Source organism: Hippoglossus stenolepis, chromosome 3 (genome assembly GCF_022539355.2).
Source record: "Hippoglossus stenolepis isolate QCI-W04-F060 chromosome 3, HSTE1.2, whole genome shotgun sequence".
In the NCBI taxonomy this organism is placed as follows: domain Eukaryota; kingdom Metazoa; phylum Chordata; class Actinopteri; order Pleuronectiformes; family Pleuronectidae; genus Hippoglossus; species Hippoglossus stenolepis.
Window position 1 is genome coordinate 16,580,155 of NC_061485.1, and position 14,205 is coordinate 16,594,359.

Consider the following 14,205-nt stretch of genomic DNA (forward strand, 5'->3'; position numbering starts at 1 on the left):
ATGTCATTTATATGAAGAACACACTTGTGACAGAGAGGGCTACACATATTGGGTTCAATTCATACACGTGGTTTGTTAGCAGGATCACACAAAAACTACTGAACAGATCACCATGAAACTTGGTGGAAGGATGCATCAGGGAGGAACCCACTACATTTGGTGCGGATCCAGATCATGGGGCAGATCCGAAGCTGCGTTCACGCCTGGATCACAGAGGACATTTAGGCTAAAAACCATGGTCCAGAAGTGTTTTGTGGACTCAAACACTTCACCCACCCCTCCATTGACATAGTGGTGAGCAGATGAGTGAATCTTCATTTTTGGGTGAACTATCCCTTTAAAAGGGGACTGGTTACCATCCCTCCACTGTAGCTCTGCATATTTAAACACTGTACAGGGACACAAAGAGTCATAATAACAACAATAATGATAATAAACGTTATTTATATAGCACTTTAATAAAAAAAATAACAGTTAGACAAGTAGACTTTTTGTACCAATACACCATAAAACATTCCCACTGGATTTAAACAGTTGAACTTTGACTGCACATTGGTGTGTGTGCAGATACAACTAAAAATGTGGATTTCATAGGGGGACAGTTTACACCTGTGTGAGTGATACCACACGTTGTCATCACGCCCGTACAGATCGCCTGCTGGGTGTCTGGGCATAATAATGAAAACGTACAAATCGGCCTACACCGAGGCAGCGGCCCCGCAGGTGTACACGTGTCTGTTCTGCGCTTTTACTTTGAAACGAGTGAGCGGAAGCAGCGGTGCCTCCGGTCCTGCGGTCAGCCGGGAGAAGTTGTACGTGTTGTGTGTGCAGCGGCGGAGTCGCCTCATGTTGTCGTGTCAGGTTTCACGCTGTTCTCCTCAAACTGGATGACTTGTCGCGGTCAACGTCAGCGTCGTCCATCCCAGCCGGTCAGGAAACTTTGTGACGCTTCCGTTAGCTCCGTTGTCACGACACAAAAAGCTGCCCGCTAACTTAGCACTGAAGTTGACGTTAGCAGCGTCGATGAGATAATGGCCTCCCATGTTAGCTAACGCCCGCTGCCCAACACTTTACCCGGGGGCCACTAATGCCCAACGTTATGATTTAGTTTCCTCCCGCCTGGTTGTTATTTAGCGGCTGTTGGGGCTAAAGCTCGCCCGCTGTTTACCCCGGTGAGTGTTAGCAACAGGCTAGCTGAGCTAAGTTCCCGTTTAGATGAAAAAGAAACCGCTGCGTCCAGAAGGAACGAACTCCGCGTTTCCCTGTGAAAGTTGACGTCTCCCTGCATGATGGAGTAGCGGGTGGCGAAGTTGCTATGGTGTCTGCGCTGCCATTGGTGAGTAAAACCACACCGTGTAAATACAGGGGAGTGACAAATACTCCCCTCGCTCACCTTCACACTGTTGCGTCAGTTCTTAAAGTTTCCTGCTCCTGTCGATCGGAGTGAACCGTGTGTCCCCTCCTCTCTCGAACCCAGCACCTGCCGAGTTGATCAGCTGACAGCGAGACACCTGATCCAGCATGCCGAGCGTCGGATCCAGGTTCTTCTTCTCTTCGGGGTTTGTGGTCGGGACCATCACTCTGTACGTGTTTCTACGGCAGGTGTGGTTTGAGACGGGGCTGTCAGCTCCGCAGGCCATCAACTCAGTCAGGGACTATCAGCTGGAGCGTAAGATATGGAAGAAGGAGAGGTCTGCTCTGTTCAACCTCAAGCACCCTCATCAGAAAGGTACTGCTTATAATGATGTCCTAATCCAATGTTCGTGGAAGGCTTGATGGCCCAAAACATAAATATAAGACATATTTTTGATCTTGAGTGGAGGTTGTGGTTTTGCCATGCAGGAAAAGTTTTTCTTGATCTTAAGTAGCACAAGCCCCGCTGTGCTAACACAATGCATAAGCATTATATTGATAGATATTTAAACTTTTAGTTATATTGATTAAAATAAAATTGCAATTATTGGTGTCATTCCATTGCCCAGCACTAGTTGAGCAGATACTATAATGCTTGTCTTGTGTGGAATCCTGAATCCAAAAATAAGTTCATTAGTATAATAAGACAACAGAGACCACGGAGTAATTTTTATTCATCATTGAGTCGACAACTTTTCCTGCGTGTTCATCTCTAACTCGTCACTGTCCTTTTTTCTTCCCTCACTTCCTCCAAGTTGACAAAAGAAGGAAAGTCAATAACAATGAGGAGGTACAAACGGTGACGTTGCTCTTTAAAAGGAGATGCTGCTCCTTCACTGTCCCTTGCTGGACTATGCTTTATTCAGGGAATTGTTTTTTGCTCCCAGCAAGATTTTGTGACCAATATAAGCTTTAGATCGTCAGTCTATTATTTGCAGAGATATCTTTGAAAATAAAAAAATACCCAGCCAAGTAATACTCCCAACAAGTTTGGTGACAATCTGTCTGTACACAAACACACATACAGTTCCTCTCGCTAAGGGGTGTGGGGTGTAATTGGTCTGAGTCAGCACAGACAAATTTCAAATCCGGTCTAACCCTGTGACTTCTATCATGACTGCAGTTGATGTACAGAACGGTCAAACTAAGAAAGGTCTAGTTCCAAACTATGGTTGGGTTGTGCACAAAAAATATGATTCAGTAGTGCTGCATGTGCACACACTTTTAAAGTAGCCAGGTTACTACAGTGAATGTGGACGTGTTCTCTGATTAACCACGGATCAAAAAACTCTTCCCCAAGTTTGTGACGGATGCAATCGGAGGCTGAAAGTAAATCTGCTGATGTAGCTGCTGTGAATCACTGCTTCTCTTTTTATATCATTACTAGATCTGTTTTTGAACTGTTGGTCTGATAAAACAAGAATAATAAGACTAAACATAGTTATAAGGACATTCTGACAAAAGAGAAAACCGCCCAACCCTCATGTGCACTTGCAATGGGATTTCAATTAAATTGTATGACCACTGCACTCCAGTGTTTGAATGCACTAGCGTTGTTAAGGTGATGTTTCTGTTTTTCTCCATTTACCAGGTGAGGATGGCCGTATTGCTGATGAGCTGTACAAAAAGGTGCGCATTCTTTGCTGGGTGATGACTGCACCAAAGAACTTGGAGAAAAAGACTCGACATGTGAAGACCACGTGGAGTCGTCACTGCAATGTGGTGGTCTTCATGAGCTCCGTGGATGACCCCAACTTCCCCACTGTGGGATTGGGTACAGACGAAGGTCGGGATCAGCTGTACTGGAAAACAATCCGGGCCTTCCATTACGTCTATGAGCATCACAGCCACGAGGCAGATTGGTTCCTCAAGGCAGATGATGACACCTACGTTATTGTAGACAACTTGCGTTGGGTTCTTGCGAACCACACGCCGGACGAGCCAATTTACTTTGGCCGACGGTTCAAGCCCTTCGCCAAGCAGGGCTACATGAGTGGCGGAGCGGGTTATGTGCTGAGCAGAGAGGCTCTACGGAGATTTGTAGAAGGTTTTAAAACCAAACAGTGCACTCACACTACCTCAGTAGAGGACCTGGCAATGGGACAGTGCATGGAGAAAGTCGGGGTGCTGGCAGGAGACTCCAGAGACACAGTGCACAGGGAGACATTTCACCCCTTTATTCCGGAGCAGCACCTCACGAGCAAGTTCCCCAAGAGCTTCTGGTATTGGAGCTACTGCTACTACCCAATCGTAGAGGTAAGTGAAACAACTTAAGCTTTGTCAGTATTTGAATAGGCTACTGTGTTAGGATGCTAATCAGCTTTGTTACTCAGTTACTTGTGAAACTGGTCCGACAGAAGTGGCATGTTCAGTTGGATGCATCGTTGCATGTCCTGAAAAACCTTTCTTCAGGCGCCCCCTGGAGAAACTCAGTTTCTACAGTCAGTTTGATTAGATTAACACTCATGAGATTTGATTTGTGTACATGGAAAATGTGACATGATGCATAACCACAAACTGTTTTTTTTCAGGGTCCATTCTGCTGCTCAGACTTGTCTGTGTCATTCCACTATGTTGATGGTTCACAAATGTATTTATTGGAGTACTACACCTATCACCTGCGTGCCTTCGGCTATAGACACCGTTACCAGCCCCCCGACCCAAAGCGCTACAGTATTGAGCATTCAGGTTCAGCTGCAGAAGAACAAAAAGAACCGGCTCCTCAGGTGAAAGGCAAAGGAGAAGGCGTTGATCCACCCAAGATGGACAAGAAACAGGACGCAGATCAACATCCTGCAGCTGGTAAAGATCCTCCCATTGCACCAGAGGTGAAACAACAGTAGGACTCTATGGTTGTGTGAAGGGAACATTGTCATTATGAAGAGGCAGAATTGTGTGTTTTTAATCTTTGCTTATTCATTCATTCTGATAATTTTGGCTCATATTTCTACAAAAGTAGAACGGTCCACTTTGATCTGAAGTGTCTTGAGCTAAAGGACTGCTACTAACTTCAACTTGCGACTGCATTTTAGGCTAAAAGTGGCCCTTATTTTTCCAGATTTGTAAGATGCTTTTTACAATTTTAAAGTTGAGAGCAATTTTCTGTAGGCTATGATCATTTAAAACCAACCAATAATTATTTCCCAGAGCCACGTTTTGTCTGATCCCTTTCTTGACTGCTGCAAAACCACCAAAACCTGATCTACCACTCTTTAGTCAAGACGCAATGAAGTTGTTTGACTTCATTTCACGCATAGTGAACTATGTGCCTGCTAATGACAATAAATTGTCTTGAACTTAAGTGACCAAGAGGTGAGGTTTGCTGCTACTCCATACATTTTCTGATTATTGAACAAGATTAAAAAAAGATCATGTTAGATTAATATCTGTGCACTCAATAATTGGTATCATAGATGATATTGTATTTGTTCTGAGAACCAGCTTTCTGACTCCAAATTTGATTCAGACTTTACTCAAAAAGTATTTTCTATCACATTTTAGTGTAATTGTAATGTTACGTCCATGTTCCCTGTATAGGAATAAATCAGTTTTATTCGTTTAAATGTTGTGGTGCAATTATGAAAGTCCCATTTAATTTATATTTAGTTTTTTTGAAAATTAACTTAACAAAGAAAGAAACTAATGGTCCTTTTCTTTACCATTAAATACAAATTATATTCTTGATTACTTAGTTTGGTTGGAAAATGTCAAATGTTGAAAATAGTAAAAAAATATCTTTGAAATGAAAAACCCCAAAATTATCAACTAACTATCACTGTAAAAAAGAAGCTGGACCAAGGTGATATTTCATGTTTGTTTGGAAAACAAACAACAATTATATGGTTATCAAAACTAATTGCACATTGAGCCACTAGTCAATTAATAATAGTTTTATTTCTTTTTATTGACATTTAGGTGAGTACAGTTTTCTATTAGTTCATGTGAAAGTGTAGTAAAAGTATTTTTTTTCCCCATAGATAATGAAAATTTGTCTCATCACATTTATTTAGCTGAATGGTCGGACCACAGTCAGCTATGATTCTGCAGCTCAGTCAGTTAAATAGAATGAAATATCACACTTATCCTCAAAATGATCCAGGAAAATAAACACCAATACAAAAACATGAGCTAAATTTCATTAGCAAGGTTTTTGGATTCCTCTCTATCTCTTTATCTAACATAGAGATGCATTAATGTGACCACAATGCTTTAAATGATAAGTCCTGATGACTGGATTTGAACAATCGAGCCAAAGATTTTCCTCTGGGATGAGACCAGACCGAGGACGAACAGACACGCTAATATCTGTGAACACCTCTTGAAGTTAATGCAGTGAATGTTGGTGCTTCCCTGTTGTGTATAACTGGTGTTTCATATGTTCAGTCATCACAACCTTTTATTTGATCTGGGATCCAACGATGGTTGTTAGACGCGCCTTCAGCTGGAGGAGCAGAAAGTCAGTGGGCTGTAGTCAACCAAAGAAAATCTTCCTGGAGTTGTTACTTCTCTTCAACCAATCCATTCGTCTTGAGTGAAAAAACCCCGGCATGTTCTCTCCAGATTGATTAAATTGGCCACAGTGCACCCCACCGGCAATAATCAGACTAATTCGATTTTTGTTGGATGATGTTACATGTTGAAAAGTCGAGTGGGAGACTGCAGCTTTCGCTATCAGTCAACCACCTTCCTTTCCTTCTTACCCATCCATGGCACATGGTTTTCTATTTGTTCTTCCTGAAACTGTCTCTGGATCAACACTTCACACTTCCCTGTATCTTCTCCCGGTGGACTCATTAGCTTGTGCCTTGTATATTGAGATTGTTTGAGTCAACAGCTGAACACATGACTTTGCACTGTGACATGACCATAATGAGAGTGACAACTTTCAGATGGAGCTTATTGAATCCTTCCAATGTATAGAGCATGGCCTTTGCCAGAGGATGACTTGTGGTTCACTTCTTTTATACAAATGTACTTTCAGTAATGTGTATTTTCTAAATGCTGGGCGTGTTGGGACAGAGCCTTTCTTTTCTTTTTCTACTCAGTACATTGCATTTATTCAAAAATAATTCCTGCCAGTTTCTTTACTACTTTGTAGCCAAACAAAGATTAATGTTATGGCGGGAGATTCATTAATTACCAAATACAGAAGAATATAAACTGAAAATAAAAAATGGCTTCAGGAATCAGGCAGGATTTAGTTTTATGTGAAAATGCATTTGAGTGTTTTGGGGGCTTTTTGGTGTGTTTTTTTCTTTTTAACCACTTAAACCTTTTAATTTCCCTTTGAGTTTACACATGTATGAGGCAACTAAAGCCTATCTAATTTCCAAAAGCCTTTTTCTTTGTGTTCATAATTGGTTTCCTTCAGTACATGAGCACAGAGCAAGTTTAGTATTTGAAAAGGAAAAGTCCAGTTTAAACAAATCAACACGTTTTTTTTTATTATCCGTCTGATATGGTGTCCGATACCAATAGTATATATATTCCTAAATGTCATTATTAAACACTTATAACAAATTATTTTCAGGTTAACCATAAACTTTATTGTAAATAACTATAAATGAGTTTGAAAATATTTTTTTACATACAATACATCATAAACACATTTTTAAACGCCAATACAGATATGACTGATTTTGACATTTGGCAATTTTTGTTGCATCACCATCAGTAGATCAATAGTTTCTTCTGGCCCTAACAACTCGTTGATAACTGCCCCATCTGGTTTGGGGCTGTCTTCTGCAACAATTTTATCAAAGGGAAAGTTGTACAGTACTGTATTTATATTTTAAATGTCTTTGTTTATATTGACGTCTGAACAGAGTCAGTGCTTGTGGCTTGTCTTTACTTTGTGTGAGTGTTTGAGCACACGTGGGCAGGGTGGTTTTCTGTGAATGGTTCTTTAATCACTATAAATAAATGCATATTTTATTGTACATCCGGTTTTGTTTTACATTTGTTAGTGTAGGTGGTTAACATGATTTTTTGTTGCCTCTGGTTATATAACATAATACTCTGATTATACAGTAGCTGTTGTCCGCAGTGTGAGAGACTGAAGTTTAAATGGTGGAGCTGCGTCATCTTCATTCAGGAGAGTTGTAACCTGAGTAGAAAGAACAAAATTGGTCAAAAGATGTAGCAGCAACTATTTATCTTTAATTTCAGGAAGGATGCAGGTTTCAGTTTTCACACCTCTGCCTCTCAGGCTTGAAGAATCAGCCTCTGCCCCTCTGTGAAGACTTCTGTGTACACACACAGTCCTTTCCTGTCGTTTACAAGGCAAAAAATTCGTTCAAACTTACATCCCCTCTGTCACTACACAGTCCACTACTGCCTTTAACAAATACTACAGCAGAAGTCCTCTACAAAAGCCTGTCACCCTATGGGGGCACTGCTCCTGCCATTAGTCTGTGAACTAAGTATATATACTTTACCTCAGATCCACATTAACCACCAAGGTTTATTTGGACACTAAAGAACATCCAGCAGAGACAACTGGGGGCTTTTACCACTTGAATGAATAATGTATAGAATTTGACTGATTTATATATCAGCTGATATTAGTTTATCAAAGCTTTAACTGTAATGTTGTTTATGTTGGCCCATTTACACAGTACAGACATACCAAAAGGCCTCGTATGAAATGGGTGTTGAGTCGCAGCGTAAAAGAGGAAGGGAGGGTGATAAGACAGGTTTGGAGGCTGTATGAAGCTGTGGGATGACCAAAATGGAAATATTGATGTTGGCGTGTACACACTTCTTCCTCAGCTACCTCCACGTTCTGTAGATTAAAGCCTATAGCAAGTGACCGCATTGTGTACTGCCCTTTTGAGAAAGTCAATAAAAACCTGGACTAAATAAAAGTAAATGAATAGCCAGCGTGTCCACATGGTGCCCTGTTAAACCCGGAGCCCGGCAGCCCCACTGAGTACATATCCTGGTAATAACAGCAGTTAAGTGACAGGAGGTGTTACACGTTTCATTTACACTTTTTTTCTCTTTATCTTTAAATGCCAAGAGACTAGGTCATGGCTCATGGCATAAATATGTGACGGGAACATCCCAAGCCTCAAGTGGGTTATTAGGTTTTAAGGGAGTTTTTATTTTATCTGGTACTGATAAAAACACAATGTGTATATCTAATATGTATTCATTTAAAATCCAACAGAACAAAGTGAAATAGTGTAAAATGTTTGTATGAGCTGCTGTCAGTGTTGCTGAAGTCACTCACTTGTCCTCCGCCACAGCAGATCAGCCAGGATGTTCTCCTTCTGTCCTGCATGAGAAGAGCACAGCTTTCATTGTTATACCATCCATCCATCCTTATCTATACTGTCCATCCATCCATCCCGGATGTGTTTTTGAAAGTGTGCAGTGAGTGATCGATCAATCGGGTACTGGTTAAACACTGAATTCAACTTGAGGTTCTTACTTTTTCTTGACATTGGGGCATTTCTTTGTCCTGTGAAAAGAGTTGCATGTTAGAGGAAGATAAATCCAGTCATGGTGACAGTGTTGTGGATGTTTTTACCGTACAAATAACTCACTGGTTGTTTGAGCAGCACTTCTCCTTCCCATCAGACTCACAAAGCTGTCGTAATCGATGTCATCAAACCTCCTTATGGCCACATCTTCACAGCACTCTGTGTTAGCCTGAAAGACAAGGTGCCAGCTGTGAGATCAGGTCTGGAAATGGGGGTGTTGTCCGTGTTATTGTAGCCTTGTTGGTCATACAGTACCTCTGACAGGGCTCTATAGTTGTCTTCTTTACACCAAGACCTCACAGGGAGTAAGAGGAGGACGAGCAAAGCGACCAGTGAAGCAAAAGTGCAGCAGATTGGAGTTCTCTCCATCACTCTGAAATAAGAAGTGGTGCATTCATTTTGAAGCAGAAAAGGTGCACATAATAACCAGACTGAGAGTTTGTGACAGTTTCTAGAGATGGGATCGATGGCAGAACACAGTGGGTTGGATCGTTTGTGTAATTTGATTTGTAAGCTGCAATCGGAATCATATAACACTATAACAATTCTGCAGCCATTCTCATGCTCTCTGGTGACATGACAGGTTTTATAACTTTGAACGTTAAGGGAGTGCCTCCTTATCCTTCTACTAACCACCATGTGAAACGGCATCTGGAATTCACAGTTAAACACAGAGAAATCCTTTGTTTTGAAATATTTTGTCCGCCCCATGTATATCAATTAAGCTATAAGTTTAAAAAGAGAAGCATCTCTGTATAATGAGATACAGAGATATCTGTATATTGTAATGCATTTGTGGTGTCACAGCACCACAAATGACACCTTTAAAACAAACATATATAGATTTATATAGCTATAGCACAGTTTCAGCAATGACTGAACAACCTAACTGAAGAAAGGGCTTTTTATTAGACTGTTGAATTGGACTGAATTAGTTTTACCACGGTGTACCTGCTAAACTGACAACTGTATACAAATGTAAATGGATTTCAGATTTGGTGGCATATAAATTAATTTATGAAGTTAATGTGAATTAAGAATCATTGATTGATTAAGGCATAACTAATCACATAAACTTACATTACCAGATAATTTCTCAATAGTGAGCAAGAGTAAGTAATGGTACATTAGGTATTATATATATATATATATATATATATATTAATTATTATTAATGCATGTATTCTCTCTCAAGTGTTGTCAATCAGTTTCTCAGATTCTTTGATCTGTAATTCATTCTGTAGTTTTATCAGGCTATACGTAAAACAAGACAGAGGCAGTCGGTTTTAATTGAATGGTTGGCTTCGAGCCTTGTATATTTATAAAATTGTGCAATATTTCAACAAAGAAGCATTAAATTGAACATGTATAAACAAGGAACTTGAGTGTAAATGGAGCCAATCATTCACGGAAGTTTATGTGGAAATTAACAACTGCTTAACTAAAAGTTATTTAGTTTGTAACAAACTAAATATGTCTTTTTTTATATCATTCTGACATGACCACAGACACTGTAATCTGAAGCAGTACGGAATATACATAGATAGATATATACTCTGTGTATATATATATATATGTGTGTGTGTATTTAGATGGCTTTGTAGAGAAGCCCACCCCGTCAATAAGTTTATTCATTCATGAAATAAACATGTAATTACTACTTGTCAAAAAGAAATTAAAAGTAATTCAACATCATAAAGTAAAAAATAACTCAAAATCTTACCTGTTAATGGCCATTCGAAAGCTTGATCTGATCCAACAGGTTGACTCTGTAATAAAGCTGCTCTGTGTCCTCAGAATGCAAGTCTCTGCTCAGCAGCCTCTCGTCCCAATTATTATAGTTCTTCAGCTCATTTGTAATCCAATTAGAGCACCACCCACCGCCCAAACCCCCAGCACTCACACACATACACACACACAAACACAGACACACACACATTTGTACATCTATCTTAGTGAGGACACTGATTCGCTTAACCATCGAAACGAAATGCCTAACCCGATCCCTAACCTGAACCTAATTCTTAAAGTCTTCAAACAGCAACAGCCCATTAAAAGTGAGGACAGGCCAAAATGTCCTCACTTTTCCAAAATGTCCTCACTCTGTAGTTTGAAGGTACAAAATGGTCCTCACAAAGATATTTGTACAAGTACACACACACACACACACACACACACACACACACACACGTTGCTTATTAGGATCCAAAATAAGGAACTGAAGCTTCTCTCTACCTCCATTATCTTGAAAGTTGATTTCAACAACTTACTTACTCCAACGTCTTCACGATAAAAAGAAATGAACAGATCAAGAGACCATATGTAGGTTGTAGTGCTGTTAAACTGTCAGTAGAGAGATGACGTTGATATAAATGGGTGGCTCAAAATGATGAAAACAAGTGTTTCAGAAACAGCACAAACTGCAGCTTCCAGAATAACCACAAAAATGTACATCTCTAAAACAGTTTCAACAAAAACTGAACATTTTAATCTTCCTTAAAAAGAATTTCTGTTGACTGGTTGTGTTTGTAGACACAATCTTTACACTGGTGCCACTTCATTGGTCAGCGAGCCTCGTGTGTTTTTGTAAATGACATTTTACTTGTGTAGGCTTGATTACTGCCCAGACCCAGATAATTACGCTGTAGGAAACACTGTACATGATCAAATCATGGTGTGCATCTACATCTGAGCTGCCTTGAGAGACACACATAATCTTATATTCTCGGCAGGGTGGGTACACGTATGTCCCAGGAGAAATTGGGTGTGTAATGTGCTTCTATGAGTTAACTTGACTTGTCGACTGCAAAAGTCTTGCCAGCGGATATTGCAGCCCTGTTGGTTCTCTGACTGGCTGGTGTGTCAGAGCAGAGAGCCAAATCACTCCCACACTGTCTGAGTCAACAACCTGTGTCTCCTCCACAAATGATGGAACCCTTGTGACCAATCTTTTTCTTCCACACATAAAGACTTGCGCTTTAAAACTATCAAGGTGGTTCAACTTAAAGACCTTGGTTCAAGTTAATATTCAAGAAAGCTTACTTTCTCTTAACAATCATACAATTCTACACCATTTCAACTCACATTTTCAAGTTGAGAGAACTATTTGTGTTCATACCAATTGCCTTTTCAAGTTATGTAACCTAACCCTAACCCCTAACCCCTAACCCCTAACCCCTAACCCTAACCCCTAACCCTAACCCTCTTCACTAATAATGGCCTTAATTTCCTTAAACATCACACTGAATAAACTTAAAACTCATCTGTTCAAAAACATTTATGTGAATTGCCTCAACTCATAGTGTTTGTTACTTCGGAGGACGCATTTGAACAAGAGATAAGATTCATAACCATCTACAAGTTTACGAGTTTGTATGTGGAATAGATCTGCCTCATGTGCCAAGATTCAACATTTATTTATCATGTACAATTCGGAGTTTTATGACACAAAGTGCATTTAATCGATGGGGAGACTTTTAATTTCCGACTGTCTAACTGGCTTGAACCTTTGAGTTTAGTTAGAAATGACATGTCCGCTGGGACTGAATTGGACTTTAGAAGCAGATTGGAAATGTCTGGCTTGGAGAGAGCATCCTGTAGTCAGAGATGACATTTACTTTGCATGGCTTTGCACAAGAGAAGCTCAATCTGGTTTGTGTACTTTTTCCAAGGTACAACTCAGAAGTACTCCTACATGAGCATTTAGAATTTGTGAGACTTGTTTTTATTTCACTGTGTTTTAAAGAGTAATACTGTGTTTTGTACTCAGTGTATCTACAGCTGCGGTTACGTGTTATTCTTTGCTGTATTTAAATAAGCCAATTAATCTCCTTGTAGAGAGGAGAAGATTGATGCTACCCCCACATTTTTTCCATTATGAACCCACAGCCAGCACAAGGGTGTACTTGCTTATAATGAAGACTGGAAACAGAGGGGGGCCCTTTTCAGTGCGGGTCTGACAAATATATCAAATAAACCTGTTTACTAAAACAGATATGGACATACCTGTCAGTATTTTATGAAATGTTTCATCCCTGATTAACACCACATTGTGTAATACTGTACCGAGAACTCCAAATTTATATGCTAATTATTTTTTTTACCTTGTTACGTTATGTTTTGCTTCTCTGCATTGAGCCATCCTCCTTCAAAACACTACTCCAAACCCCTTTTCAGAACTTTTAATGTTTCATTATGATGTGTATCTTATATTTGTACTTATATGTTTTTATTTGCCTTCAATTTTTTTGTAATCCTGTTCAGAGCCTTTGAGCATAGTTAAAGTGCCATGCAAATAAAATGTATCGGTATAATTTCTCAAAACATTGGGAATGTTTGATTACAATAAAAAGTTAAAATATAAACACAGACCCTAATGAGGATGGGTAAATTCTTTATTTATTTATGTTCAGCAAGGACTCAGACATGATAATTGCACTGGGATGATCAGTGTGGTCGTGAATCGTGTCGGTGACGCACTAATACTCTGATGGTTAATCAAACCGCGGCTGTGAAAGGAGCAGTCAGCTTGTATCGGCACATTCTGAGGATTTTTGATTGGACTCTGGGGGCTTATTCCCATAAAAGAATTGGTGTCAGTTCTACTCAGTTCCCAACAGAGATACATGTAAAAGATGTAAACAGTGAATCACACACCGGCCAGTGTGGTGTGATTTCACAGATTATTAACTTAGCGAAGCCCAATAGGCTGCTTCCTTATATCAAATCTGCATGAAACAGATGAGAACAGAAAGCAGGTTTTATCTCCTATTAACTCCACATTCAACAAACAAATGTTTGTATCTATGTATGAATGTCAAGCAGGCCTGGTGACTTTAATCTCAGGTTTGTGCTTTATTATCTGGCTCTTTACTGTTTGTAGCTGAGGTCCTGCAGCTCTCAGTCAGACCTCCTTTCCCCAAGGTTCCGACTCCTCCGTCTCCAGCAGGGGACAGTGAAAGAGCAGCTTCTCCTTCGAAAGAGAAAGGTCAGTGTTTGTGCCTCCTCAAGTTTTTTTTTCTGTCCTTCCCTCATCAACTTGAAGGAAGCAATGATAGAAAAAGAGGACAGTGGATGAGAGCAGGCAGAGATGAACAAACAGTTGTTGACTAAATGATGAATGAAAAACACTCTTGTTTCTTATCTTAAATGAATGCATTTATTTCTGGATTCAGGATTCCACACTAGGGAGGCATCATATAGTATGTGCTCAACTAGGGCTGGACAATAAAATGATATCAATAACTATCGCAATATAATTTTCATCAATAGCAATATAACTAAAGGTTCAATATACTGTATATCG

The 14,205-nt window shown here is 39.9% G+C and overlaps 2 protein-coding genes across 3 annotated transcripts; one reads left to right on the plus strand and one right to left on the minus strand.

Moving 5' to 3' along the window:
* Positions 1-725: 725 nt before the first annotated feature.
* Positions 726-7,352, plus strand: c1galt1b (core 1 synthase, glycoprotein-N-acetylgalactosamine 3-beta-galactosyltransferase, 1b). Of its 2 annotated transcripts, XM_035153372.2 has the most exons (4): positions 726-1,336; positions 1,478-1,729; positions 3,005-3,669; positions 3,945-7,352. In XM_035153372.2, exons 2-4 carry the CDS (start codon positions 1,522-1,524, stop codon positions 4,254-4,256), a joined length of 1,185 nt encoding a protein of 394 aa, XP_035009263.1. In that variant the 5' UTR covers positions 726-1,336; positions 1,478-1,521; the 3' UTR covers positions 4,257-7,352. The 2 variants fall into 2 exon arrangements, with proteins under 2 accessions (XP_035009263.1, XP_035009264.1); XM_035153373.2 differs by having other exon boundaries at positions 726-1,729.
* Positions 7,353-7,484: 132 nt separating this feature from the next.
* On the minus strand, positions 7,485-10,692 carry tac3b (tachykinin precursor 3b). The gene is made up of 6 exons (XM_035153376.1): positions 10,624-10,692; positions 9,156-9,273; positions 8,964-9,069; positions 8,849-8,878; positions 8,648-8,692; positions 7,485-7,519 (listed from the first exon to the last, which is right to left on the minus strand). The coding sequence occupies exons 1-6, from the start codon at positions 10,635-10,637 to the stop codon at positions 7,500-7,502; spliced, it is 333 nt and encodes a 110-aa protein (XP_035009267.1). The 5' UTR covers positions 10,638-10,692; the 3' UTR covers positions 7,485-7,499.
* Positions 10,693-14,205: the final 3,513 nt, after the last annotated feature.